A 26,721-nucleotide genomic window follows, 5' to 3' on the forward strand; every position below is an offset into this window, starting at 1 on the left:
ACTCTGGAGTGCCAGTCAAGTACTTGGGTGTCTTTAAAACCTTAATCCATTTTAATACTATTGTGCTATAAGAAATGATGAACAGGAAAACTTCAAAGAGGCCTGGAAAGACTCATATGAACTGATGGTGAGTGAAAGGAGCAGAACCAGGAGATCTTTGTACACAGTAACAACCACAGTGTACGAGGAATTTTTCTGGTTGACTTATTCCTTCATAGCAATGCAAGGACCTAAAAAATTCTCAATGGACTTTTGAGGCAAAATGCCTTCCACATCCAGAGAAAGAACTGTGGAATTGGATTGCAGAATGAAGCAGACCATTTTCTTTTGTGTTACGTTTTGTTTTATGGTTTCTCCCATTCATTTTAATTCTTATATTCAACATGACTGGGTGAAATTGTATTTAATAGGAATGTATATGTAGAACCTATATAAGATTGCAAGTCGTCTCCTGGAGGGAGGGGAAATAAGGGGGAGGGAGGAGAAAAAAATCTAAGCTATATGTAGGTGATTATAGAACACTGAAAACAAATAAAATAATTATTTAAAAAACTTTAATCCATTTTGTTTAGGTTTTATAGTAATATTTAATTTATTTCTCTATAGTTCAGCTTTTACAGCGGACAGACATAGGAAAAGGAAACTTTTGGAAAACTCATCTCTAAACAGCAAGTTGTTAAAAGTAAACGTAAGTAGTTAAAACTTTGTTCTGAAATCAGAGTTAGTTGGTATAATTTAGCTGTTACTTTGATACAGTTCTAAAATTGCAATTTACTTCTTGAAGATTCCTGTAAAAATCCAAGGCTGGATTTTTAGTTCATTCCAACAAGGCTCTTTGGAGCTATGCAAATGCTAATGAAGAAGAGTAAGAAGTTGAGGAGAGGCTAAGGAAGTGAGATTCTACCCATAGATGTGAGATCCAGGGGCCCTAGAACCTCCCTGAGAGGACAGAGTGGAATCTGCAAATCAAGGTTCTCACTAACTATGTACTTACCCAAACTAGAAAGACAAGTAAGTGGAAGAACATTTGAGTCAGGAAATCTAGTTGTAGTAACTTCACCATTTAATAACCTAAAACTTTTGGGAAAGTCATTTAATGTCATTGAGTCTTGTTTCCTTGTCTCATAGGGCATAAGTTTGCCCTAACTCACTCCATAAAATGTTTGCGACCCAAAGAAGCTTGAAAACTTGTTTGTATGTTGTATGGTTCTATGCTATACATTCGTATAGCATTGTTGTTACAGACCTTTGTTTTCCCTATTCTTTACCTTACCTCTCAAAGTCTGGATCAGGAAGGTTATCCACACCATAGTAACTATGCATAACAAATTTCCAAAATTTGTGGAGTGCTGACAGTCATACTTAAATGAAAACTTATTATACTTGATTACTTATATTAAGGGATCTGAGTAGCAAGAAGCTGTAGTTTAGTAGGAAATGAACTTGATTTGGAGTTAAACTTAAATTACAATGTTCCAGATTCACTTCGAGGTCATAAGTGTTCTAAGCACCTCCTTTCTTGTATTTCTCAGTCAGTTGAAGTTCAAGTGGCCTGCTTCAACGCTATCTTTTTACAGTGGTGCTCTGAAAAATGAGATACTATTAAAAACACTTCTTACAAGGCTTTTTTGTAAGGTGGAAATACCATAATTTTATTTTTCCCCCACTGAATAGTAATTTATTTTTTCCAATTACATGTAAAGATAGTTTTCAACATTCACTTTTATAAGATTTTGAGTTTGGATACAATTCTTCAAAGTTTTAGCTTAGTTCTTTAACTTTATTATTTCAGGACCTTCCATTGATGGTAGAAAAAAACTAAGTATTATAATTCTTCAGAAAACTCAGATTAATAATAATTTTCCCCCAGTGTTATGCTCTAAAGTGAATGTAGATTTGTTTAATGGAAAGAGCATTATTTGCCCAACTGCATGTCAATAAAACCAACACTTTAAGTGAAATAAATGATTACTCACAAAGACATAAAATACCCAGATTAACAGAAGAAGAAACAGAATCTAAACACCTTGATCTGGGGAAATAAATTGAGTAAGCCACAAATTAACTCCAAAAGGAAATAAAAAATCAAGTGGATTTACAAGTGAATTCTATGAAATATTTGAAGAAAATCTTATTTCAGTATTATACAAACTGTTTGCAAAAATAGAAAAAGAAGAGACCCTACTAAATATCCTCTATAAAACAATTATGGTCTTTTTTACCTAAAACAAGGACAATCAAAGAAAACTATGAACCAGTATTTCTAATTGACACTGATGCAAAACTTCTAAATAAAATATTAGCAAAATGACATTAACAAAATATCACAGATATAAACTATGATGAGGTTGGATGTATACTAGGAATTCAGGGCTGGTCAAAAGTCATGATAATATCAATAAATACAGAGTAAACTTTTGACAAACTACAACCAATTCTGTTTGGCTTTTTTAAAGGAAAGAAAACAAACTAAAAAACAGGAATAAATTAACCTTTCCCTTAACATAGTAGTATATATCTAAAACCAAGAGCCCTTGACTATTGACTCTGTTTATATGTAATAACAGTAAACCTGTGACCTTTTCAGTAGGAGCAAGAGGTAAAATAAGACTGTCTTTTGTCACCACTGCTGTTTGATACAGACTAGAAATGGCAGCCACATTAATAAGATAATAAGTAGAAAATGAGAAATAAGCATAGGCAAAGAAAAAAGTTTCTTATTGTAGGTTATATAATAGTTTGCTTAGAGAACCCTAGGGAATCAACTTAAAATTATTTGAATCAATTACGGTTGCAGGATGTAAAATAAATACGCACATATTACCAGCAAGATTCAATAGGAATAGATAAATTCCATTTAAAAGATTATGGACTGCATAAAATACTTGGAAATCCACTTATCAAGATACATAGAGGAACTGTATGAATTCAGCCACCAAAAACTCTTTACAGAAATAAAGTCAGCCAATTCTCTGAACATTTCTGCAAAGTTTTATCAGCTTATTCTTTCAAGAGCATCTGTTTCTGTTGTGCTAGTTCTCCAGTTTTGGTCCATATGGTCCATATCGTCTCACTGTTTAAGTTTTAAGCAGCATGCTTATATGATAGCCTTTAAAATCCTCAACCTATCCTCATCATTTATCACTTCTACTCTTCCTAGTTTTATTCTAGTTCAGCTCAGCCAATTCCATTGTGGCCTTGGGAACCCTTGCGCTTATTGTGAACAATTCTCCTACCTCTGTTTAGTGGAAGTTTGGCTTTTCTCTCATGATACTAGGTCCTTTGTAACCCTATTGACTAGAGGCCACTCTTTTTTCTACAGATCCTTCTGCTTACCTAGATAGGTTCTCTGTCCCCATACCTCCATATTCTTCTTTCATTATCCTTGCGGCTCTCTTTTACCAGCTGTTGGCACTTCCCCTTAACTTGCTCAGTGACTTCAGTAATTAGTTCCTAGATTTTCTCTACCCTTCATTCCCTGCCTTAATCCTTAGGGACTGAAACACTGATGTTGGTAATCTCTCAAGCAGCCTAAGCACTGTGCCTTGAAGCATGATCTTCTCTTTGCTTGTGACGCCTTCCCTGCCCTTTTGGATTGTAAAACATTCATTTCCAAAGACCATAGTACTGCAAGAAGCTATCCAGCACCTCTTTGCTATATTACCCTTCTGCACTTAGGTAATATTATATTTCCATTAACCTTTTTTTCTGATATTATTTTGTACTTAGAAATCAACCAGAAAGTTTGCTAGTAGTAATTTGTGATCTTTGCAGTGTTCTAAGATAGAAGATTTTGATTGAATTCATTCATTCAGCACAATATATTGAGTACCTGCTAATGCCAAGAGATAAGTGGAAAAATCAAACATAACCTTGCCTTCGTAGATTTTAGAGTCTTAGAGAAAAGCCCATAAAGTCAATTATATTATTATGGTATAGTCCCACAAGTGGAATGAAAAAAGATTTTATTTGTAATAGTGGCAAAAATGTTAAATACTTGGTTAATTTAGGACAAATTAAGTGTATTTAAGGGCAATTTAAAAAGCACAGTAGGACAAATAAAGGGAACATGACTAAATAGAAAGCTATGCTTTGGTTCCTGTTGGAAAGTTGAATTATAATAAAGATGACCACATTGTTTTGGTACTTGAAAGGTTCTCTCTAGAGTAAGGGACTGGCCCAGATGGCTTTTGGGGCCCTTCCAGCTCTAAAACCCTGTGCTTCTAAATAAGAGTCAGGATTCAAACCTGTGTCTTCTGACTCCCAGTCTTTTTTTTTTCCTTATACTTATGTGATTGCCTGATGCTGTATCATATAATCATTAGATAGCTAGCCTCAAGTCATTAAGACCAGGATTCCAATCCTGGTAGATAAATACTGAATGGGTGTCCTTGGGCAAGTCACTTAACATTTCAAAGCCCCAGGCAACTCTTTAAGTCTATAAGTTGCAGAACGTTAGCTCATTTGCATTGGTAGAGACTTTCCTCTACTACTACCCTCTCCTCCTCCACCCACCCTGTAATAAGGAATTCAACTCAATTCAATAAGCATTTATTAAGACTCTCCACTTGGCACTGAGATTACTAAAAGATCTTCAGCCATTAAGGAGCTTTCATCCTACTGGCAGGAAGCAGTAGATATACTAATAAGTAAATGCAGAGTGATTGGCAGAAGAATAACATTAAAAACTGATGTGATTTGGAAAATCCTCATATTGAAGGTGGCATAGGATTTGAACCCTGAACAGAACTAGGGAGATTCCAAGACACAAATGCAAGGAGGAGAACATTCAAAAACAGGTGGGAGATAGAATGTCATATATGGGAAACAGGCTAGGCTAATGAAACACAGTAACCTATTACCTTGCTTATGACTCAGAAATCAGTTCCATTCTCATTATAATCAAACATTTATGAGTTGTGTATGCTTTCATATGAACTGATTCAAATACAGAAATGAACCAAATTCAGTTGTGTCCATCTTTATCTAAGTGAGGACAAAACACAAACTGTGTTATTATTAGAGAGACATTTCCCAAGGTCAAACCTGGTTCTGTTACCAAGAGTAGAGGGTTTCAGGAATGCCACCTGACATTTTGGTTACATATTACCAAGAGCTAGTTTGTGAGCATTTATAAAGGGAAGGAGGTGATCATTAAGATTAAGTATGACATTTTCTAGAATGGGCCATGTGGTTACTTTGTGGTTAAGGGTTAAAAGCCAAAAGATTCATTATACCTACAGCTGATAATGCCTCACCTTACCTAGACTGATTCTCAGAAAGTACAGAGTCACTGGGACCATCCCCAAAGTTTTTTCAGCATAGTAGACTTACTAGAGCTTGTGCATCACGGTATAGGCTTTGAAAACACAGAGTGACCTCCAGTACTATGATAAAACATTGGAGTTGAATTTTGTGGAGAGAAAATATATCAAAGTAATAAAAACAAAATATTAATGATATGAAGAAATAGATAGTTACATATCATGAGTGGTAGTAGATGTTTATTTTAGGAGAGAAATTTTGTGATATGAAATAGTTGTTAAAAAAAAAAAAAAAAGGTCATAGCCTTAGACCTGGCAATTCTGCTTTTGGTTATGTTGTGTTTTAAAAGCAAGCCAGGTGATTTGTACAGATGTATGTATTGTTGCTTAAAATTATGAAAAAAACACTATCCAACAATTGAGATTGATTAAATTGACAATGATAAAATAGTACTATGGGATGTTGTATGGCTATTAAAATTGACAGGTATGGGGATGCCTAGAGATGTATGTATGAAATAATGCTAGGAAAAAACAACATGCAGTAGTAGTATAGCCTGATTTACAACTATGTAATCATGTACGTACAAAAGCAAAGAGCAGGGGATAATTCAGAGGAACTGTAAATAGTTTAATATTAAGGTCTTTTTGTCTGTGAAGTTGAACAGATTCATCTTAGAGAATCTCTCCAAACTATGGAAAGTGTTTTTCCATAGTTTTAATTGGTAATTTGGAAAAATACAGTACTGCTTACATGAGAAGAGAGAAAAAAGTTTGCCTTGACAAAAATTTCCTGGACAGGAAAGTTAATTTCTGATCATTATTTTAAATGAGAGGATTGTGGTGTGGAACAGTTGGTCATCACTTGCAGTTACTGCTCTCTCCCACTGACTGTGCGCCATTCACTTCCAATTTGCAGGGAAGCACCACCGCCCTTTGTGCTACGGGCCTTCGGAATCTGGGGAACACGTGCTTTATGAACGCTATTCTTCAGTCACTCAGGTAACATCAAAGTCAGAGTCTGACCTGGTGCCTTAACAATCCTGTATCTCCCCATTGTGTCCAACAGGAACTTGGAGAAGTTGTGTGCAGGTGGCAGGCTTTAGTATCTTGTTGGCCCATATGTGTCTCATGAATATGTAGAGAATTGCCAGAGCAGTGCTTTCTGTCCTAAATTAGAAGGAATATAGTGACAAAAGGAAACCAGTAAGCATCATGCTGAGAACATGGGAAGAAATCATTTGATGTTTGAGGAATTTTAAACCTCTAACTTTAAAAATGATCTCAACTTCCCCTAGGATAGCCCACTGTGTATAATCCCACTGGGGAAGAAATCGTGTTCACCACTCTGCTCCCCTCTCTGACGGGTGTGTGACGTAAACATAATTACTTACGGTACTCTAACACTGCTGGCCGACGGGCCTTTAACCTTAGGGGGTCAGACGCTGAAGAAATTACTCTGTTTAAATCAGTTGCACATAAAATGTAGTTTCATGGAAGGAGCCTTGCGGATGCTCTGTGCTGCTGTGCTGAACATCCACTCCAGAGGTTGAAAAGTACCGTTATTAAAGCTTTTTTTAAAAAAGCAAAGTAGAAGATAAAATGTGATTGTTTCTGTGATGGAAAAACTGAAGAGTGATCGAATAGGTGATGATATTTTAAAAATAGAAGAAAAGTGTTTTAAAACTTTGTTTCCTTTTAGTTTGTGTGTTCATCTCAGGGAAATACTCCTCCCACTGCTCTTTGTTTCGTACTGTTAAAAAAGAAACGTAAAGCTTTGATTGAAAAATAGTTGCATTATATGCATTTCTGAGGTGGGGAGAGACATTTCCAAATGTCAAGTATAAATTGTGCACTACTTGCTTTTTTGCTCAGGCTTTTGTTGTTTCTTTTCTCATACCAGTTTTTTCTCCTTGCCTTTGCTTTTAAAACAGTAATATTCAGCAGTTTTGCTGTTATTTCAAAGAACTTCCAGCTGTGGAATTACGAAATGGGAAAACAGCAGGGAGGCGGACTTATCACACCAGGAGCCAAGGGGATAACAATGTGTGAGTTAATAGGAATATGTTCTTTCTGGCTTTAGCAGAGAGGAAAAAATGACTTGTAGTAATGCTTTTTGTGTAGTGTATAAACTAATAGGCGCAATTGAAATGTTCAAAGTGTCGCTGCTCAGTGTGTCCAAAGAGCAAGCAGTCACATGTATTTTACAACATTTAACAACTGTTCAGTGGGTGATGCTTTCATTATTTTTAGGCAAAATGGATTTCCCACTCTGCAGAGGGTTTGGCAATATTTGAATTATAAATTGGCAATTGTAATAAATAGAAAGCTCATGGCTTTAAAAAATAATCAAAACTTAATGCTGTGAAATTATGACCAAACTTGGCCCTAAAGTAGAGATATGAGAAAGCACCCCATACCCAGTATAGTTAAAGGAAAACAGGTAGGATGTGGAGGTTTTGGTTTTATTGTTTTTATTTCCCTGTTGTTTTTGTAGAAATTTTAGATGAAAAACAGTGTTTTTAGAGGTAATGATATCGTTTCTTTTTCTTTCCTGCTTTTCTAGTTCCTTGGTAGAGGAGTTCAGAAAAACATTGTGTGCTTTGTGGCAAGGTAGCCAGACTGCATTCAGCCCAGAATCCTTATTTTATGTTGTTTGGAAAATCATGCCGAATTTTAGGTAAGTGCTGCTTAATAAAAGTAAGAATTAAACCATTATAAAAACCAGTCATGTGCATCTGTCACTTTTGGAAGTTATTAGTTCCTAAAACCTTCATGTAACCTGAAGAAATAACGTAAGTCTAAGTGGTGTCCTCAGTCAAGAAGTTAATCCATTTTTAGGAGTGTACTTTTATTTCTCGATGTAAGCAAAAATTAAATTTACTTAAAAGAACAAATTTTATCTGATTCAGTAACATAGTTAAACATGATTTGTGTTTGTTGCAGGGAAGCACTGATTTTTTTTTTTTTAAGGGCAAACATTTTATTGAATTTGGGTATTTATAAATAGGGGCTATTTTTTAAAACAGTCTTCAACTGAGAAGAAATACATTGGATGAAACTCAGTGCTTTAACGTAGCATTTGTTAAATGATAATGAGAGGTCTATACATTATAAATGATCTTCAATTATTTTATGAGTCCAGAACCAAAAGAAATGCTGTCAGTAAATTTTATAAAATTTGGTCTTTACTGGAAATCAGTTAGAATTTATTAAGTTGTATTGCATTGTGTATGTAGTATTGAAACTCTACAATGTGGCACAATACTTGTGCTTGCACTACTTTTGAGAAAGGGAACCTGTGGAGGTTGCCTGTATGTATTTCTTGGCAGACATAGCATGTGTTTCAGGTGAAATCTGAGAATGAAGGAATTTTCATTCATCAGATTCAAACAATGGGCAAAAAGCATTAGTATAGTATTGCACAGTCCAATACACTCAGAATTTATATTTTCACTGTCACAGATAAATCCAACCTCTTTTTCCCAGAAGTATTCAAGAATAGATTTGGACTGACATTTTCAGTACTTCATGTTTGTTATTCACAAAGTATGGCCATTTTCTCCTGGATTTATTCATCTTATTTTGAAGACACATTACTCTTTAGGTTTTTAATGAATAGTGTGTCTTCCTCCTTCCTAAAAAAACAGACATTGTTGGGAAACTTCTTCACACATTCTGCCTCATTTCCTCACTGTGGGCTAAATATAAGTTGTTGAATATTGAAATCCTTGCCTTGATTCTACATGACCCAAATGTCTGGTACCAGTTTTACTTAGCGACCGCTGAATTTATTAGCAACTATTAGGTCTTTGTTTTTATGGGAAATCTTTCAGATATCATGCTTCTTGAACTTTAATCTGAGAGAACTTAATTTTGTACAGATTTCCTACTTAATAAACGACAGACTGAGAGTAGAAACTTGCTGTTTTAGATTTGCTGTCATCTTTGTACCAAGATTCCAAAGCCTGTCGTCTCTAAAGGAATTTACACACAGATTATTGGAATCATCTAAATAATTTGCCCCAAAGGTTAGCATTTTCTCCATATGTTAACCGTGTGTTGTTTTACACCATATATTCCAACAAAAATGTGTTCATATTCATTGAGTGAGGGCCACCAGCCGTGGAACTGACACAGCCTGGTGTCTTCTGTAGAAACTTGCTTCCCCCCTGCATCTTCCTGTGGCTCAGCTCTTCAGGTGAGAAAAAGCTTGGTGGATATGGTTTTCAAGATTGATATTTGTTTGTATAGTTCCAGTGTATGAACATGACTTAGCTATGTGAAGGTAAAGAGAAACATTTGATAAGAGAGCTCTGTGCATGCTAGGGTAAAGTTGGTGAATTTCCTTAATGCCTGGTGAAAGCAGAAAGCTTATGTTTTCTGAGCCAGGTTTTTACTTGGTTCTCCTGGTCCTATCTGTTATCTCTTTTTCAGTTGTCCTTGGAGAAAGCTTGGTGAAACTTTATCTTTAATGTAGTAGGGTTTTCTAAAAAGATCTCGCCACATTTGTCCCAGAAGAATTTTAGGGATGTCGTTAGTCTCTACAGAAGGAAACACAAGTAACAAGTTATTAATGAATTATATTTCTACTTACATTTCCCTCTGGACAATAAGTAGTAGCTTTTGCCTCAATTAGCATATGAAATGTTTGGGGAAGTTGATGCCTTGGTTTAATTTGCAAAGTCTACAAAATCCAACATATGTGTAGAAAAATGAAAACAGTTTTATTTAAAATAAACACTCTTCACTTTGAAATGCCAACAGCTTTAGAAATAAGAGCCACCAAAATGATTATCCGGTTGGTGTCTCTCTAGTATCTCATCAGTCACTAATATCCAGCTCCCTGGGTAATTTTCTCCCAAGGTTTTTATCGCATCAGTTCACTGCTCAAGAATCTACTTGAGTTTCCTTGTCATTGTTTGAATGACACCAGAATTTTTCAGGCTGGTGTTTTTAAGGACCTCTGAGGTCACTCCTCCTCACCCTTCCGCCCCTAAGCCCTTCCCCAGTGTCTGTCCATTCACATTTCTCATTATTTGGGTCCCTTTGCTGCTCTAAACTGAGCTTCTTACTAGTTCTTAACCCATATTTTCTGCCTCAGTGTCTTAGCTTATTCTGTTTGCCTTGTTTTAAATTCACACCTCCAGTCTCCCAACTCAGGTCCTTACTTTCCTTCAAGATCCACTTTAACAGCAACGACAAAAAATCCAGCCCTCAGCACCTGTATGGAGTTTTCCCAATCTTAATGCAGGTTTTAAGTTTCAATAGCTTAACCCTGCATTGACTTAGGGAATACTTTCTATTACCACTTGTACTTCATTATTTCTAACTTGTATTTTTGCTCAGGAGTTTGTTTTTGCATTACAATGACATTTTGTTTTCTAAATGAGCAAAAGTCGGCCTTCTCTTTCTCACCCCCAACTAAGAGAGAAAGAACATGTATACAGACATGTCTAATCAAGTAAAACAAATTTCCACATTGATCTTGTCCAAAAAAAACAATACCTCTTACTCTGCACTTAGCCCTTCATCTCTGTCTGGAGGTGGGCAGCAGGTTCCGTCTGTGACCCTCTTGACATCGTGGTTGGTTCTTTCACAGATGTTTGTCTTTACCATTTTCTTCACACTGCATAAACTTCCTCCAGTTTTGTTCACTCCTGCATCAGTTCATAGAAATCTTTCCCGTTTTCTCTGAAACTTCTCTCTTATCATTTCTTATGGCGCAGTAGTACCCCATCACATTTACCTACCATAACTTGTTCAGCCATTCCCTAATCTGTGGGCACCCCAAGATTCCCATTCTTTGCTACCTCAAGAAGAGCAATAAATATTTTTTGATTTTCTTTAGAGTCTGTTTTGCTTTGGATTAATCTCCCTCTTAAACTACCCTCCCACCAACTCCAAACCTCCATTTAAGGGGAGAGAACAGCTCAGGCATCTCCTTTCTTGAGGCCCCTCTCCTGGACTTCACCACACCCCAGTCAGCTTTTTCCCTCCACTCCACCCTGTCCCCTTCATTCTCCTTCCTTATTCTGTGTTTTCTCTTCTTCTTGAAGGTCAAGGACTAGTGCTTAACACAGTGCCTGGCACAGGGCAGGCCCTTAATAAATGTTCATTGGCTGACTGACCAGTTCTTCCTTCTCCTGTTTCCCCGTCCTATGTCTTTTCTTACTTGGCTGTAATCATGCATTCTTCCCTCCTTTGATCAGTTCAGATAAGTATGAGATTCAAGCATCAGTCACTCCCCACCTGCCCCTCCTCTTTCCCAAGTGTATTCTTCTCTCTTTCCATTCTTTTTTTTTTAATTTTATTTATTTTTTTTAATGTTCTACAGTCACTACCATAAAATTTAGATTTTAACCCCCCCCACACCTACCCCCCACCCCCCCTCCCCAAAACGGCATACAGTTCTATATAGGATCTACATATACTTTCCTATTGAATACACTTTCACTGTAGTCATGCTATGTAGATGAACTAAAATAAATGGAAGAAATCATATAACAAATCAAAACATAATACACACACACACAAATGATCTGCTACATTCTGTGAATGACTTCCATATTTCTTTCTCTGAGTGTGGAAGGCATTTTGCCTTAGAAAACCATTGGGATTTTTTTTTTTTTAATTCTTGCATTATTACGAAGTTCCAAGTCTACCAGAAAAGACTCTCGCTCACTGTGGTCTTTGCTGTGTACAAAGTTCTCCTGGTTCTGCTCCTTTCACTCAGCATCAGATCACATAAGTCCTTCCAGGCCTCTCTGAAGTCTTCTTGTTCATCATTTCTTATGGTGCAATAGTACTCCATTACATTCATATACCATAATTTATTCAGCTATTCCCCAATTGATGGGCATCCCCTTGACTTCCAGTTTTTTGGCAACTACAAAGAGAGCTGCTATAAATATTTTTGTACATGTGGGACCCTTTCCCATTTTTATGATCGGGGATACAGTCCTAATAGCAATATTGCTGGGTCAAAGGGTGTGTACATTTTTGTAGTCCTTTGGGCATAGTTCCAGACCAGTCTCCAGAATGGTTAGATGAGCTCACAGCTCCACCAACAATGAATTAGTGTTCCAACTCTCCCACATTCTCTCCAACATTTAGCATTTTCCCGTTCTGTCATGTTTGCCAATCTTATAGGGGTGATGTGGTACCTCAGAGTTGTTTTGATTTGTGTCTCTCTAATCAAAAGTGATTTAGAGTATATTTTCATGACTATAGATAGATATCTTTAATTTCTTCCTCTGAAAATTGCCTGTTCATATCCTTTGACCATTTATCAATTGGGATCCATTTTTTTTCTTAAGAGCATCAAGATATAATAAAATCGTTCTTGAATTTTCAAATTAGACTCTGTCTTTGACCTCTGATGATGAGAGAGTTCAGTGGGGACAAAGTATTGTTTCTCTGTATTAGACTGTAAGCAGTTTATCCCTGCTTAGTTCTTTATCATTGATCATTCAGATTTACTTTTTTATGTTTCTCAAAACTCCTATGTTTAAACTTCAGAGTTCCTGCATATCTCTTAAATTTTCATCAGGAGGAATGCTTAGAATGCTCTTCTTTTACTTTGTCAATTCTCCCCCCCCCCCCCCCCCCTTTAAGATTACATTTGGGTTTCCTCGTTAAGTTATTCTTGGCCATAAGTCCATATTCTTTGCGTTTCTGGCAGCATGATATCCCAAATTCTCCATTTCCTGATAGTGGTGGCTGCTAAATTATATAAATTGGATGTTTGAATTCTTCTTTTTCTGGCTTCATGCAGCATTTTTTTCTTTGGCGTGGAAGGTCTGGATTTGGGCTATCATATATGTAGCTGGATGTTTTCACTTGGGTTGAGTTCCTTCAGAAGGTGACCTTTTTGTGCTCTCATTTCAATGACAGAAACATTTTAAAGTATTTTTTAACTCTTCATCTCTTTTAGGAATTCCAGTTAAATTTGTGTTCATGCTGTGTTTTCCTTGAAGCTTTGCTTATAGATGTTTTGGAGCAATTTTTTCCTTGTGTGTTTGTGTTTTGAGCATCCCTGTCTCAATAATAGCTTTTCATGGTGAGATTCTTCTTCTTCTTCTTCTTCTTTTTTTTTTTTGCTCATTCTTAAAAATTATTTTCTAACTTGCTGTTAGAGCTTGGATGTTCACTTCTAGAGGGAAAGTCTAGACTGGTTCTGTTGCTGCTTTCTTGCTGTATTGAATGTTGTGTTATTCCAGGATCTCAGGGATAGCTCAGGCTGGGAAACTGGACCTGTAAGTGTGTAGCACTTCCAAAGGGGTCTAAAGCCCGATTGATGCCCCCACTGGTCTGAACAGCAGTAGACTGCTGCTGGGCTCAGCCCTTGTCAGTCAGCTAGGAAACTGCTGGTTCAGAGGGGCAGAACCATAAGATGCCTTTGTGTCTGGGATTCCTACTTTGGCTGTTCCTCTCAAGGCTTCAGAGGCACACCACTGCTGCTTGCTTCTTTCTCAGTACACCATCCTGGGCCTCCTTTCCAAGGAACCAGGTCCTTTTGTTAGTTGGCCCAGGATTTATGACCTACAGCTGGGTAATGGGCATCCAAGCTGCCAGTTGGTACCTGTGCTTGTTGAAGTTCCCTGATATGAGGAATCTAGGACTTCTGCTCTGGCCAGAACTGTCCTCAGTGTCTGTGAAGACTTCTGTTTTTCTTTGCAGAATAGAGCCAGAAAAAGGACTTACTGTGACTTTGTCTTGGATTTCCCCATCATGATTCAATTTGGTTCGCTTTCTAGCTCTGTTTGGAGAGAGTCTCACTGTATTACTTCCTTCTACACTATCTTGACCATGCTGTTTAATGAAAAGCATGCCAGCACGTAAAATGGAATATAAGTGAATGAATTCAACCAGTTGAGTGGTTGAAATCTAATCCATATGTTTGCTAATTATTTTTTGTGTAGGATGTTACGTAGGCCATTATTAGGTGTATCATGTATATTTTTTATCCAGAAGGCTTTTTTTGGATACTGCTCTCTGTTAGAAAAAGGAATTTTAAAAATATAATTATACAAGATTCTGGTAGCTTAGATTTTTAGACATTTTCAACTTAAACACTTTAATTCACTATTTTTCCATATGTGTGAACCAAGTTCACTTTGAATTTTGTGTTCCTTGGAAAAAATGAGCTAAGCCATGTTGGTTTTGTCACTGTTTTCAAAGTAATCAGAACTGTTTTGTAAATGTTAAAGCTTTCTCGTACCTTTAACAAAACTGAAATTCTGAGCACATCCCAGATATTTCGGAACGTTTGTTCTAGAGTGACAGCTTGCTCTTACACAGGCATATCATTGTCCTTGTCGGTCTTTGCCATTTTACAGATTATGTACTGATATTGTAACACATGGAGAATAGTGCACAGGTACATGCCACTGTTGTGCATGTTGTGATGTCACACAAGTGCCTGTGTGTGTCTAGACTTCATGGTGTTTGTCTTGATACTTTAATTTACCTGTCACATTCTAGAAAATAAAAGTTAATAGTTTTTGGTATCAGCAAAGTTCTTTGTCTTAAGTGGATTCTTTCTGTTTCAAGAATCAGATGTGAAAAGACAATACTTTTGCCCTTCCTTCTCCCACACATTTCAGCTATATACCTCTTACACTTAGCTTTTCCTCCTCAGGAGGAACATAATAGTGTTATTGCTATTCTAGCCTTATTTAGGTGTGAAGTTTTTTATAGTGACTATTTTTAGTGTCTCTCATGAGATAGATTTACTGATTGAATTCTTATTGTCAGTGAGGAAACTGTGAGGCCTATAGAGCATGAGACTTGGAAGCTGAAAACAATTAGAAGTAGTAAAGTGATTAAAACTCCAACCCCACTGAGTTTCCATCCTCTTTGTTTCCTGTGGGCCTGAATTCTGGTTTTATTTTAAAGATATCTGTTGTTTTCCTCAAAATCCATTCTATCAGTGGTTGACAAGTAGTTCCATGGATGACATAGCAACGACTGTTTACATAGGAAACATTATCATTGAAGAAGGAAAACTTTCCCTTTCCTCTTATTGTAAGCCTTCCTTATGTCCCTTCCCTTCCTTCCTTTCCCCTTCTGAAAATGTAATTGAGCATTTGGAAAGTCTTGACAGAAACCTAATTAGAAAATTACCCAGGTGGAATTGGGAGGTTTGTTGGTATAGTATTTTAAGAGATACTGGTTGAATCTCCCCAGTGTGCTAGGGGTCTTATTCAGATTTTCGCTTATCAATATTATATTACTGTAAATGGCTCCTTGGATTGTCACCACATCCCCCCAAAGTTACTAGCGTAGTTCAACAACACCTAGAGAAAAATGGGTAATGTTTGTATATTCTGATGAAATTACATAAACTAAAGTAAACTCAAGTATTAATTGACTTTTATAGAAGAACAGAGTGGTTCTGTTCTCCAATGCTATCACCTTTTAGATGACAAGGAAAAAAAGTAAAATATAAATGATTTTTATGTGAGGAAAGGAAATTTAATGGGAAAACTGTATAAAAAACACATTATGCTTTTAAGAGCAACTTTACACTATTTAAAAGAAAGAACATTTATAAATAATAAATGCAAATTGATCTAAAGACAAAATAAAATTAAAATATGGTTGATAGTATGATGAGTCTTAGCAGATGGTAACTGAGGTGTGTTCTTAAAATAGCACAGAACAGTTTTTTTATACAGCCATTTGAGCTTTTTAGGTAGTACAAACATTAGACTGCCTTCCACTTAATCAGCTAACAAGCACATCAGTAGAGTATACAGAGTTTACTTTTTTATAATTTTTTTCTATTTCCTCATAAGTTCAGAGTGAATTAACTGTAAATGAAAAAGTTTAGGGGAAGTGTCAAGGTAACAGTTGGCAAATGAATAATGATGACTGATTATGGAATAGGGAACTTATTTAGCGTAATTAACAAAATTAAACATGGAATTTAGGAATTGAGTGGGGAAAATAAATACTCAGAAATTTTTTGGTAAGAAATATTGGTTATGGGGGGCGGAGCCAAGATGGCGGAGTAGAAAGACGCACATACACATAGCTCCGAACCCACAACCCACAGAACGGCTAGAGGGGATCAACTCACGGTGAATTCTGCACCCAGAGGCCACAGAATATTGGAGCGAGGGAGATTTCTGTTCCGGAGAGACCTGCAAACCTCTCTCAGGGGGTCCTTCGCGCTGCGGACTGGGCGCCGGGTCTGGGAGCACAGGGCAGCCCTGCAGCGGCCGCGGCACCGAGAGGAAAAGATCCGAGCGGGCTTCGGGGACGGGATCTCCAGCGGCCACGCGGGTCCCTCCACCCACAGAGGGACCTGGAAACCTCTCTCGCAAAAGGTCCGTCGCGCTGCAGACGCGGAGCCCAGCCCAGACCTGCAGCGGCCGCGGCTCCGAGAGGTACAGATCCGAGCAGGCTTCAGGGACGGGATCTCCAGCGGCGGCACAAGCCCCTCCACCCACAGGTGACGGGGATCGGTGAGAGAGTCTCTTTGGCGGGTCGAGAGGGGAGTGGGGTGCCCCCATGGCTTGGGCCCCCCCGGGAGATAGAAGCTGAGAGGCGGCTGTGGACAGGGGCTCCCCAAGCAGGCAGGAGCCTGGATCCATTGTGGAAGGTCTGTACATAAACCCCCTGAGGGAACTGAGCCTGAGAGGCGGCCCTGCCCCGACCTGACCATCTGAACTTAATTCTCACGCTGAATAGCAGCCCTGCCCCCGCCAAAAGCCCTAAGGCGGGAAGCAGCATTTGAATCCCAGTCCCCAAACGCTGGCTGGGAGGACCAGGAGGTGAGGTGGGTGTGAGGAGAATATTCAGAGGTCAAGTCACTGGCTGGGGAGAATGCCCAGAAAAGGGAAAAGAAATAAAACTATTAATGGATACTTTCTTGGAGAACAGACATTTCCTCCCTTCCTTTCTGATGAGGAAGAACAATGCTTACCATCAGACAAAGACACAGAAATCAAGGATTCTGTGTCCCAGCCCACCCAATGGGCTCAGGCCATGGAAGAGCTCAAAAAGAATTTTGAAAATCAAGTTAGAGAGGTGGAGGAAAAACTGGGAAGAGAAATGAGAGGGATGAAAGAGAAGCATGAAAAGCAGATCAGCTCCCTGCTAAAGGAGAACCAAAAAAATGTTGAAGAAATTAACACCTTGAAAACTAGCCTAACTCAATTGGCAAAAGAGGTTCAAAAGGCCAATGAGGAGAAGAATGCTTTCAAAAGCAGAATTAGCCAAATGGAAAAGGAGATGCAAAAGCTCACTGAAGAAAATAGTTCTTTCAAAACTAGAATGGCACAGATGGACGCTAAGGACTTTGTGAGAAAGACAGATATCATAGAACATAGCGAGAAGATTGGAAAAATGGAAGATAATGTGAAATATCTTATTGGAAAAACAACTGACCTGGAAAATAGATTCAGGAGAGACAATGTAAAAATTCTGGGACTACCTGAAAACCATGATCAAAAGAAGAGCCTAGACATCATCTTCCATGAAATTATCAAGGAAAACTGCCCTGAGATTCTAGAACCAGAGGGGAAAATAAATATTCAAGGAATCCACAGAACACCGCATGAAAGAGATCCAAAAAGAGAAACTCCTAGGAGCATTGTGGCCAAATTCCAGAATTCCCAGGTCAAAGAGAAAATATTGCAAGCAGCTAGAAAGAAACAATTCAAGTATTGTGGAAATACAATCAGGATAACACAAGATCTAGCACCCTCTACATTAAGGGATCGAAGGGAACGGAATAGGATATTCCAGAAGTCAAAGGAACTAGGACTAAAACCAAGAATCACCTACCCAGCAAAACTGAGTATAATACTTCAGGAGAAAAAATGGTCTTTCAATGAAATGGAGGATTTTCAGGTTTTCTTGATGAAAAGACCAGAGCTGAAAAGAAAATTTGACTTTCAAACACAAGAATGAAGAGAACCATGAAAAGGTGAACAGCAAAGAGAAGTCATAAGGGACTTACTAAAGTTGAACTGTTTACATTCCTACATGGAAAGACGATATTTGTAACTCTTGAAACATTTCAGTATCTGGGTACTTGGTGGGAGTACACACACACACATGCACACACACACACATACATAGAGACAGAGTGCACAGAGTGAATTGAAGAGGATGGGATCATATCTTAAAAAAAAAAAAATGAAATCAAGCAGTGAGAGAGAAATATTGGGAGGAGAAAGGGAGAAATTGAATGGGGCAAATTATCTCTCATAAAAGAGGCAAGAAAAGACTTATTAGTGGAGGGATAAAGAGGGGAGGCGAGAGAAAATCATGAGGTCTACTCTCATCACATTCCACTAAAGGAAAGAACAAAATGCACACTCATTTTGACAGGAAAATCTATCTCACAATACAGGAGAGTGGGGGACAAGGGCACAAGCAGGGTGGGGGGGACGATAGAGGGGAGGGCATGGGGAGGAGAATGCAATCCGAGGTCGACACTCATGGGGAGGGAAAGGATCATAAGAGAATAGAAGTAATGGGGGACAGGATAGGATGGAGGGAAATATAATTAGTCCTATACAACACAACTAGTATGGAAATCATTTGCAAAACTACACAGATTTGGCCTATATTGAATTGCTTGTCCTCCAGAGGGAAGGGGTGGAGAGGGAGGGAGCTAAAGAAGTTGAAACTCAAAGTGTTAGGATCAACTGTAATGTTCTTACCACTAGGAAATAAGAAATACAGGTTAAGGGGTAAAGAAAGCTATCTGGCCCTACAGGACAAAAGAGAAGACGGAGACAAGGGCAGAGAGGGAGGATAGAAGGGAGAGCAGATTGGTCACAGGGGCAATTAGAATGCTTGGGTTTGGGGGGGGGAGAGGATAAAAGGGGAGAAAATTTGTAACCCAAAACTTTGTGAAAATAAATGTTAAAAGTTACGTAAAAAAAAAAAGAAATATTGGTTATGGAATTTAATAGGTATCTTTATATATATTAGTAGATATATTTATATAGAATATAGAATAGATAACTTTAAAATTTTTAAAATAAGAAAACTACTGAAAGTTTTATCATTTAAGACATTTAGAACCAGACCAAACAAAATTCTGTGTTACAAAGTGAATCAGGTAATATGCTACACTAAGTCTTTACTCTCCAGAATTCATTAAAATATTATATACATTAGAGACATAGTGGTTTCTAACTCAGATAGCTTTCTAAAATTTTATTGCTTTCTAATTTTCATTTTATTATTATTTTTATTTGCCACCAGTATTCATTAGTTGCCAAGCGATCTTTTTTAGTGTAAGAACATTTTCTTTACTACGGTGAGAGAGCATGTATGAAAGGCGTTGTGTATGTCTTTTTAGTCATGTATTAATACATATCATCAGAGGAAGATTTCATTGTATGAGTGAAAGCAGTTTTAAGGTTTTCTGTATCATTATTTGGGATGTCTTTACAGACTTAGAGAAACTCTTGGCTCTAGCATTTTTTAAAGATTCTGTTGTCAGAATTTAAAGGTTAAACCAGCCTCCTTCACTTTTAGCCATTAGTTTAAAAATTCCCTGTCACCCATGGTAGTGTTTTAGAATTTAATGTGATAGGATAAGATATGAAATTGAGACAAAAAAATTTACTCTTGTAGTGAAACCATTTTGATTTGGGATGTAGAACCTGCTTTGCCCATCACTTGACTGATGAGGGCATGTGAAGTCCCCACATTCATCAGACATTTTTGTTTCCTTTAAGGGGTTATCAGCAGCAGGATGCCCATGAATTTATGCGTTATCTTTTGGACCATCTACACTTGGAACTCCAGGGAGGCTTCAATGGAGTTTCTCGATCAGTAATTCTGCAAGAGAATTCTAGTCTTTCTGCAAGTAACAAATGTTGCATGTAAGACTTTTATTTGTTTATGGTTTTTTTATGTGGTTTCATGGGAGGGCTTTATGTTAATACGATGCTGGTGGTATTTTATATTTCAAAATGTTAATGTTTAGCTTAAACTTTACACATATTTCTTATTTAAATTCTTTACAAGTAACATACCAAAGTAATCATGCTTTTTCTTGCATTTGAACACAATAATATTGGATTTGTCCTTAGTTATTCTGAGAGTTTTAAATGAAATTCAGTAAAAAATTGTTTGAAAATTAGAAAAAGTATAGGATATATTCAGTTTTTGTTGATCTTTTATAAATAGTTCTCAAATGATAGTGAAGATAATTGGGGGGGATGGATTTTTTTTTTTTTTTAGTCTACCCAAACCAGTTGTACTTCTACTTGAAACATGAGCTTGAGCAATTTTGGAACTTGAATTTGCCTAAAACGTTTTTGTTCATTCCCTAATTAACCTTGAAGCATCAGTAAGTTTTCAGAAGTGTTTCTTGCCCCATAACATGAAAAAATTTTGAATTGTTTTCCCATGTAATTTCTAATAGACTGAAACCTGCACTGAGACCAAAACATTTATTTTGCTTTAGGCAGGGATGTTTACAGTCATTTCAGCCTGGATTTTGGTCAATGTGCAGTCTCCTCTTATGTTGTAATTTTTGAGACTTTTGTCAGTCCTGATCTGTGCAGGAAAGGGGATTACAAGTTAAACTCGTCAGAGAAAGAAAGGTAAGTTGTATATAGGTGTGACTGTAGTCTTGCCCACTTAGCGTTCTCTGGATCTTATTAGTGAGTGTAGCTAGGTTGTTTTTTTGTTTGTTTGTTTGTTTTTAATGTTAAAGTAGGGTTCCTCTGTCCACTTTCACCCTCCTGTGGCCACCTGTCCTGTAGGAATGGATCCAGTATAGATCTTTATAGTCTGTTATACATAGGTGCACTGTTCCCCCAACTCAGATTCTAGTTTAGAAAAGAAGGTGCCGGTGACTTATCTACTCCCAACGATATTACATTCAGAGTTTTGTTGAGTGTGGAAAAATGAACGATATATTTTAAAGCAGCATATTTGTGTACAAAGAACAATGATATGACATATAATATAGCTCATGTGTTTTACATACAATATAGTATGTTTATTTTACATAGGAAACCTGTAGATACGTCCTGCTTTCATATTGTTGCCTGAACTGTTGTAATTTATAACTGTTAATATATTTCTTTCAAGAAACTCCTGGCTGACATCATGAAACTTCAGTATAGTGTTATTCAGTCAGCTACCTGAGGCACAGATGAGCAGACAGTGAAGGACCTCTATCCTGTCACCTCACTGAATATAATAATTTTGCAGTGGACGAACCATTCTCCAATAAATTCTCTCACAAAACAGTGCTGCTTTTCTGTTGCATTCTCCTGATGCTTTTTATGTTTCATGTTGTAGTTTTTTTTAATATTAACTAAAATACATTAAAACATGGCACATAAAATGTGCAAGAAGCTGAATCTGCTTGTTGTACTATTCCCTGAGGTTGCTACAGCTGTCTTGAAAGTGGACATAGCTCTTTTACTTCGTAATAGTACACCGTATAGTGCATTTAAACACACAGCTGTAAGGCACGGCCTTATTACTGATTAAGGAATGCATCGCTCATTAACACGCATTTATTTTAAGTCAATAGGACACACTTTGTGCGCAGAAGCCATGATCTGTTGTGTCCTCCTACGGGTGGAAGGAGCGCTACTTAAAAGTAGTCGTTTTTAAAATCACATTTTTGCGCTCATTTGTATGAAGAGCATATCCTGATTTTTCTGTTTGAATGGTGTCTGAAATCGTGGTGAACTAAAACTTAGTGACGCTACATGAATCTAATATAATTTGGAGCTAGAATGTAGATATTATTCTAACCTCTGAAGAGTCTTTGAAGGGGAAGAACAGTAGCTAGTTTAAATTGACAGTAAAATACAATTGACTTGATTCTTAAAGCAAACATGGTGTTATAGTAGCAACAGAAAAGGATGATGATTTAAATTTTTTCTATTTCTCCTTTTCTAATATCTTTATTAATAGTTAAGAATTTATTTTTTTAAATCCTCACTCTGAATCTTACAGAAATTAAACCGTAAGGCAGAATGAACATTATACCTTCTAGATTCTCTCATATATCTCAGATTTTGAAGTATCAAAAACGGTTAGTTTTTTAAAATACAATTTGCAATTTTTAATGTCAGAACTGAAGACTCTTAAAGGTTCTTTTTGTAGGCTTTACCATGTCTGAAGTCACTCATTATTGTCCTCAAAACAGAAAGGGAAACAAACTTTTTATAGACAATACTCCCCAGAATTAAAGTTTAGTTTGTGACATCAGTAAGAATGGCTTAGCCTTGATTGTGCCTAATGAAAATCTTTCATGGAACTTTGCTCCCTTCATTCCTCTTCTAGAACTTTAAAAAAAATACACAACCATCATCAGTGGAAAAACTTGTTTTAAAAGAATCTTTAAAAAAATGTTTATTAATGGTTTAGTGCTATCAAAAAAAATATAGACATTGTGATTAAAATATTTTCCCACATGGTGATTTTCTTTAGAAATGGAGCATCTACTGTTGTCACAGCTATATTTGGAGGCATTCTTCAAAATGAAGTTAACTGCTTAATATGTGGGACAGAATCTAGAAAGTTTGATCCATTTCTTGGTAAGATATATTTGGGTATTTATGCTTTATTTTTGTGATAAAAATGTTGAAATATTTTCAAAGAAACCATCAAAATGATGATTTTTTTTTTAAAATAGTGATTAAGCCAATGTGATTTTAACTAATTTTTCCCTGTTTTAAGACCTTTCATTAGATATTCCCAGTCAGTTTAGAAACAAGCGTACTAAGAACCAAGAAAATGGGCCATTGTGTTCACTCCGAGGTAAGGACTCTTCTGTTGTTTGGAAGTCTCCCTGGATTTGTATTGTGTATGACCATGCTAAAATGTGTTTTGTTTCTTGCATTCTTTTAACCTTTGGGGCTTCTTGGTTAATATGACTGTTTTCAGAGCCAGGTTCTTGTGCCTCCACAAAGCCCAATTTATATGTTTATTTTACCATATCCTGAAATATTTTCCCTTCTCTTCTTGTTACTGAGAAGACACAGCCTTTAAAATTTAAGGTTAGTAACCAAACTGGTTTTCCAGCTAAAATGTAACAATATATATTCAGGAAACATTTTAAAATGCCTGTTTTGTATGCTGGGAAAGTTACAAAATATAGGTAAGAATGCCAGCCTCATTGAGCTTACATATAGTACAAGGAGAAGATACATACATAGAAAGTTATAATACACAATAACAGATAAGTATACTAGATAGCCAAAAAGAGACTCGTGAGGGGGAGGTTCAGTACGGCAGCATCAGTACTTGAGAGAGGGATAGTTTCCTGTAATAAGGTTAGGTGGGGATTGAACAGTTTAGGAGGAGATGACAGCATAGCTCTAGGGGATGGCATGAGTAAAGACAGAATGAACACAAATCCTAGAATGCAGGTCGTTTTGAGAAAACAGAATTCAGTCCAACTTGCCTAGAAATTGAGAGTGAAAATTTTTATTTTCCTTTGTAGGAAGGAAATTAGAGAACACATTATTTATTTACTTCCACATGTTATAGGATGTCGTTGTTCAGTTGTTTCAGTTGTCTGACTCTGGGTGACCCCATTTGGGGTTTTCTGGGCAGAGGTACTGTAGTGGTTTGCCATTTCCTTCTCGAGCTTGTTTTACAGATAAGGGACCTGAGGCAAGCAGGGTTAAGTGACTTGCCCAGGGTCACACAACTAATGTCTGAGGCCAGATTTGAATATGGTCTTCCTGTCTCCGGGCCTGGCACTCTATCCACTGTGCCACCTACCTGCCCCTGTGTTACAGGACACGCATACGTAAAGTTTGATCTTTTGTTTTTGTGTCGCTTATTTCCAAGTATGTCCCTCTTGTCTTCCCTCCCTAGAGAGCCTTTCCTTGTAACAGAGTATAAAAGAAAGAACAGCTCAGAGGCCCCTGAGAAAAACGAACCAGTGTGTAAATTGTTTCTTGACAGTAGGGGCAATGTTCCACACCTCTGGTCCTATACCAGTGCAAGGAGGGGAGAGAAGGTAGTTCAGACACTTTTTAAAAGAAAGAAAAACTTTTAGTCATGCTGCTAACTAAGTAGCAAAATATTACTAAGGTAATTTCCTAAGACTATTTCAGTGCCTGACTAGTATGAGAACTGAAGCCAAAACAGCTACATATGTAACCATGTTTAATTGGTGTTTTACCCTTATTCCTTATATCACCATCTGCAGGGTACACCTCTGCCTAGCAGAAGAGGGGAAAAAGAGCTTTAGTTTAAAATATTCTTATGTATACTGAATATATGTACCGTGGAAAAAATCTTTCGTTTCTGTTTTTGGGGAGGTGGGTGGTAAGGGTATTTTAAAGGAAACAAATTTCACAAAACTCATTTAAATCACATTTCAGGTTTTTATTCCCTGATGTAGAACAAAAAAGTGATTTCTAGGTCTTTCCGTGATCTAGCACAAGCTTTGTTTGATTCTATCTTAAAGCAGATAAAAAACAAAATTTAGGACTTCAGTGATAAATTTGGCTGAAGATTTTAAGTAATGCAGTTTTCTATGTAAGATTGCAGTTTAGGGTTTTATTATATATGGGCAGCCCCCAGTTAACCAGAAGGGTCATATGATCAGTTGGGAACTTGAAATGCATCTTCCATATGGCAACCATTTCCTAAATGGTGGTTGTGATCTTAAGGTATCATACCTTATAGTACCATGGAACATGACTACCGCATGTAACAGCAGAGTTCCACCATGAGACTTCAGCAGTACTCCAGTGCATTACAAGTGTGGATGGTCTCTCTCTTCTCCTTTCTTTGGCATAGCAATGCATCCAAGATTGCTGAGGTTCCAGAGGAAGCAACAAGGTGGATGAGGAAGGGAAAAGTTCTTAAGTGTTCTCAGTAGGGAAGGGATGAGCGTTCTGGTACCACCCAACTGGCAGTGCCATTGATAAATCAGTTTGTTCATTCGTTCTAATACTGCGTGTGTGTGTATCATCTATCCCCAAAAGAGATCTTAAGTACTTTGTAAAAAAGGAACTATTTCTCATATATATGTCTATATGTGCATACATATAGACATATATGTGTATATATTATATATAATATATATATACATATGTCTAGATGGTCCCCATGTGTCCAATAATTATTTGCTAATTGATTAGGCATATGAATGACCTTCTTCACAGATTTTACACAACAGATAGAAATAATAGGTCAATAAAAGGAAAAATGGAACAGATCATAGATTAGAGCTGGAAAGGACCTTACAGTTTCTCTGAAACAAGCCCTTTTTTTACATTTAAGAAAACTAAGGGCCATCGAAATTTAGTGACCTGCCCCAGGTTATGTGGGTAGCTTTTGTTGGGACGTCATGTGGTGCAACAAGAGAACCTGCCACCTGTTTCCTCAGTTCTGGGAGGTTGGACTAAAAGACCTAGAAGTTTCCTTCAAGGTCCAAATCTGCGATCCTTGATATGGCCTGAGAAGACCTGGGAAAATAATTTTCAGTTAGATGGCACAGAGTACTGCCCTAAATCAAGAAGACAGAAGCTCATATTTAACCTCAGATACTTAGTAGCTGTGTGACCCTTGGCAAGTGACTTAAACTCTGCTTGCCTTAGTTCCCTCAATTGTAAAGTGGGGATAACAGCAGCATCTGCCTGGCAGGATGATTGTGAGGATCACATGAGGTAATACTTCTAAAATGCTTAGCATAGTGCCTGGCGCACAGTAGGTGTTTTAGAAATGCTAATTCCCTTGTCCATTCTTGTGCTGGTTGATTTTATGCTGTTGATAATCATCAACATTGATCATCAGATTGGAATCTTAATGAAACTTGTGTCATGTAGCAGTCATTCCCCTTGTATTTGTCTGGGGAAAGAAATTCAAGAGAAAGTTGTTTCAAATATGGAACTTTTGTTCTGTCCTCAACTCATGGCACAATTTTTGGGATATAGTCAATATTGACTTGCAGAATTCTGTTTTTATCCTTACATAATTTCCTCCCTCCCCCAAGGCCCAACTTTGTACATGATGCAACAGTTACTCATCTGATCTCAGCCTCAGTACACAAAGCATAAAAGTGGTTAGGGACTCGTCTGAGAAGCCAGTGTTACGTCATCATCGCTGTTTATGCCCCGAGACAAAAGAGAAAACAAGAAATCTGAGATTTACGTTGTCGCCAAGAATGCTGTCTCATTGAGAGCTGCTTCAGGAAGTTTGTAGGCTAGCAGATGTAAATTGGCTAAATGAAGGTTTATTAGGAGATGAGTAATATGTGGAATAATAGGAAAAGGACTGAACTTGGAGTCAGAATTTTATTCACTTTTTTATTTGATTAGAATTCTTTATCTAGGGCAAGTCACTTCTCTGACCTTCAGGTTGGCCTTTGGGTTTCTCATCTGTAAAATGAGACGAGTAGTGTTGCTTAGACGCCGTAGCTCTCAGGGCTGTGGTGAAGAAAACATTTTGTAAATCTTAAAATGCAGCGCATATGCACAGATATGAGTTC

General features: G+C 37.3%; 1 protein-coding gene across 6 annotated transcripts in view; it reads left to right on the plus strand.

The window, feature by feature from the left end:
* Window positions 1-26,721, plus strand: part of USP3 (ubiquitin specific peptidase 3) — a 114,552-nt gene that overhangs the window by 71,732 nt on the left and 16,099 nt on the right. For all 6 annotated transcript variants that reach the window (XM_072613292.1, XM_072613298.1, XM_072613288.1 and 3 more), the window contains 7 exons: window positions 607-688; window positions 6,184-6,266; window positions 7,199-7,312; window positions 7,831-7,944; window positions 19,976-20,122; window positions 22,701-22,807; window positions 22,950-23,030. In XM_072613292.1, the coding sequence (XP_072469393.1) occupies window positions 607-688; window positions 6,184-6,266; window positions 7,199-7,312; window positions 7,831-7,944; window positions 19,976-20,122; window positions 22,701-22,807; window positions 22,950-23,030 (728 nt within the window). The remainder of the gene's footprint in view (window positions 1-606; window positions 689-6,183; window positions 6,267-7,198; window positions 7,313-7,830; window positions 7,945-19,975; window positions 20,123-22,700; window positions 22,808-22,949; window positions 23,031-26,721) is intronic.

The sequence above is a fragment of the Notamacropus eugenii genome, chromosome 1 (assembly GCF_028372415.1).
Source record: "Notamacropus eugenii isolate mMacEug1 chromosome 1, mMacEug1.pri_v2, whole genome shotgun sequence".
Lineage (NCBI taxonomy): Eukaryota > Metazoa > Chordata > Mammalia > Diprotodontia > Macropodidae > Notamacropus > Notamacropus eugenii.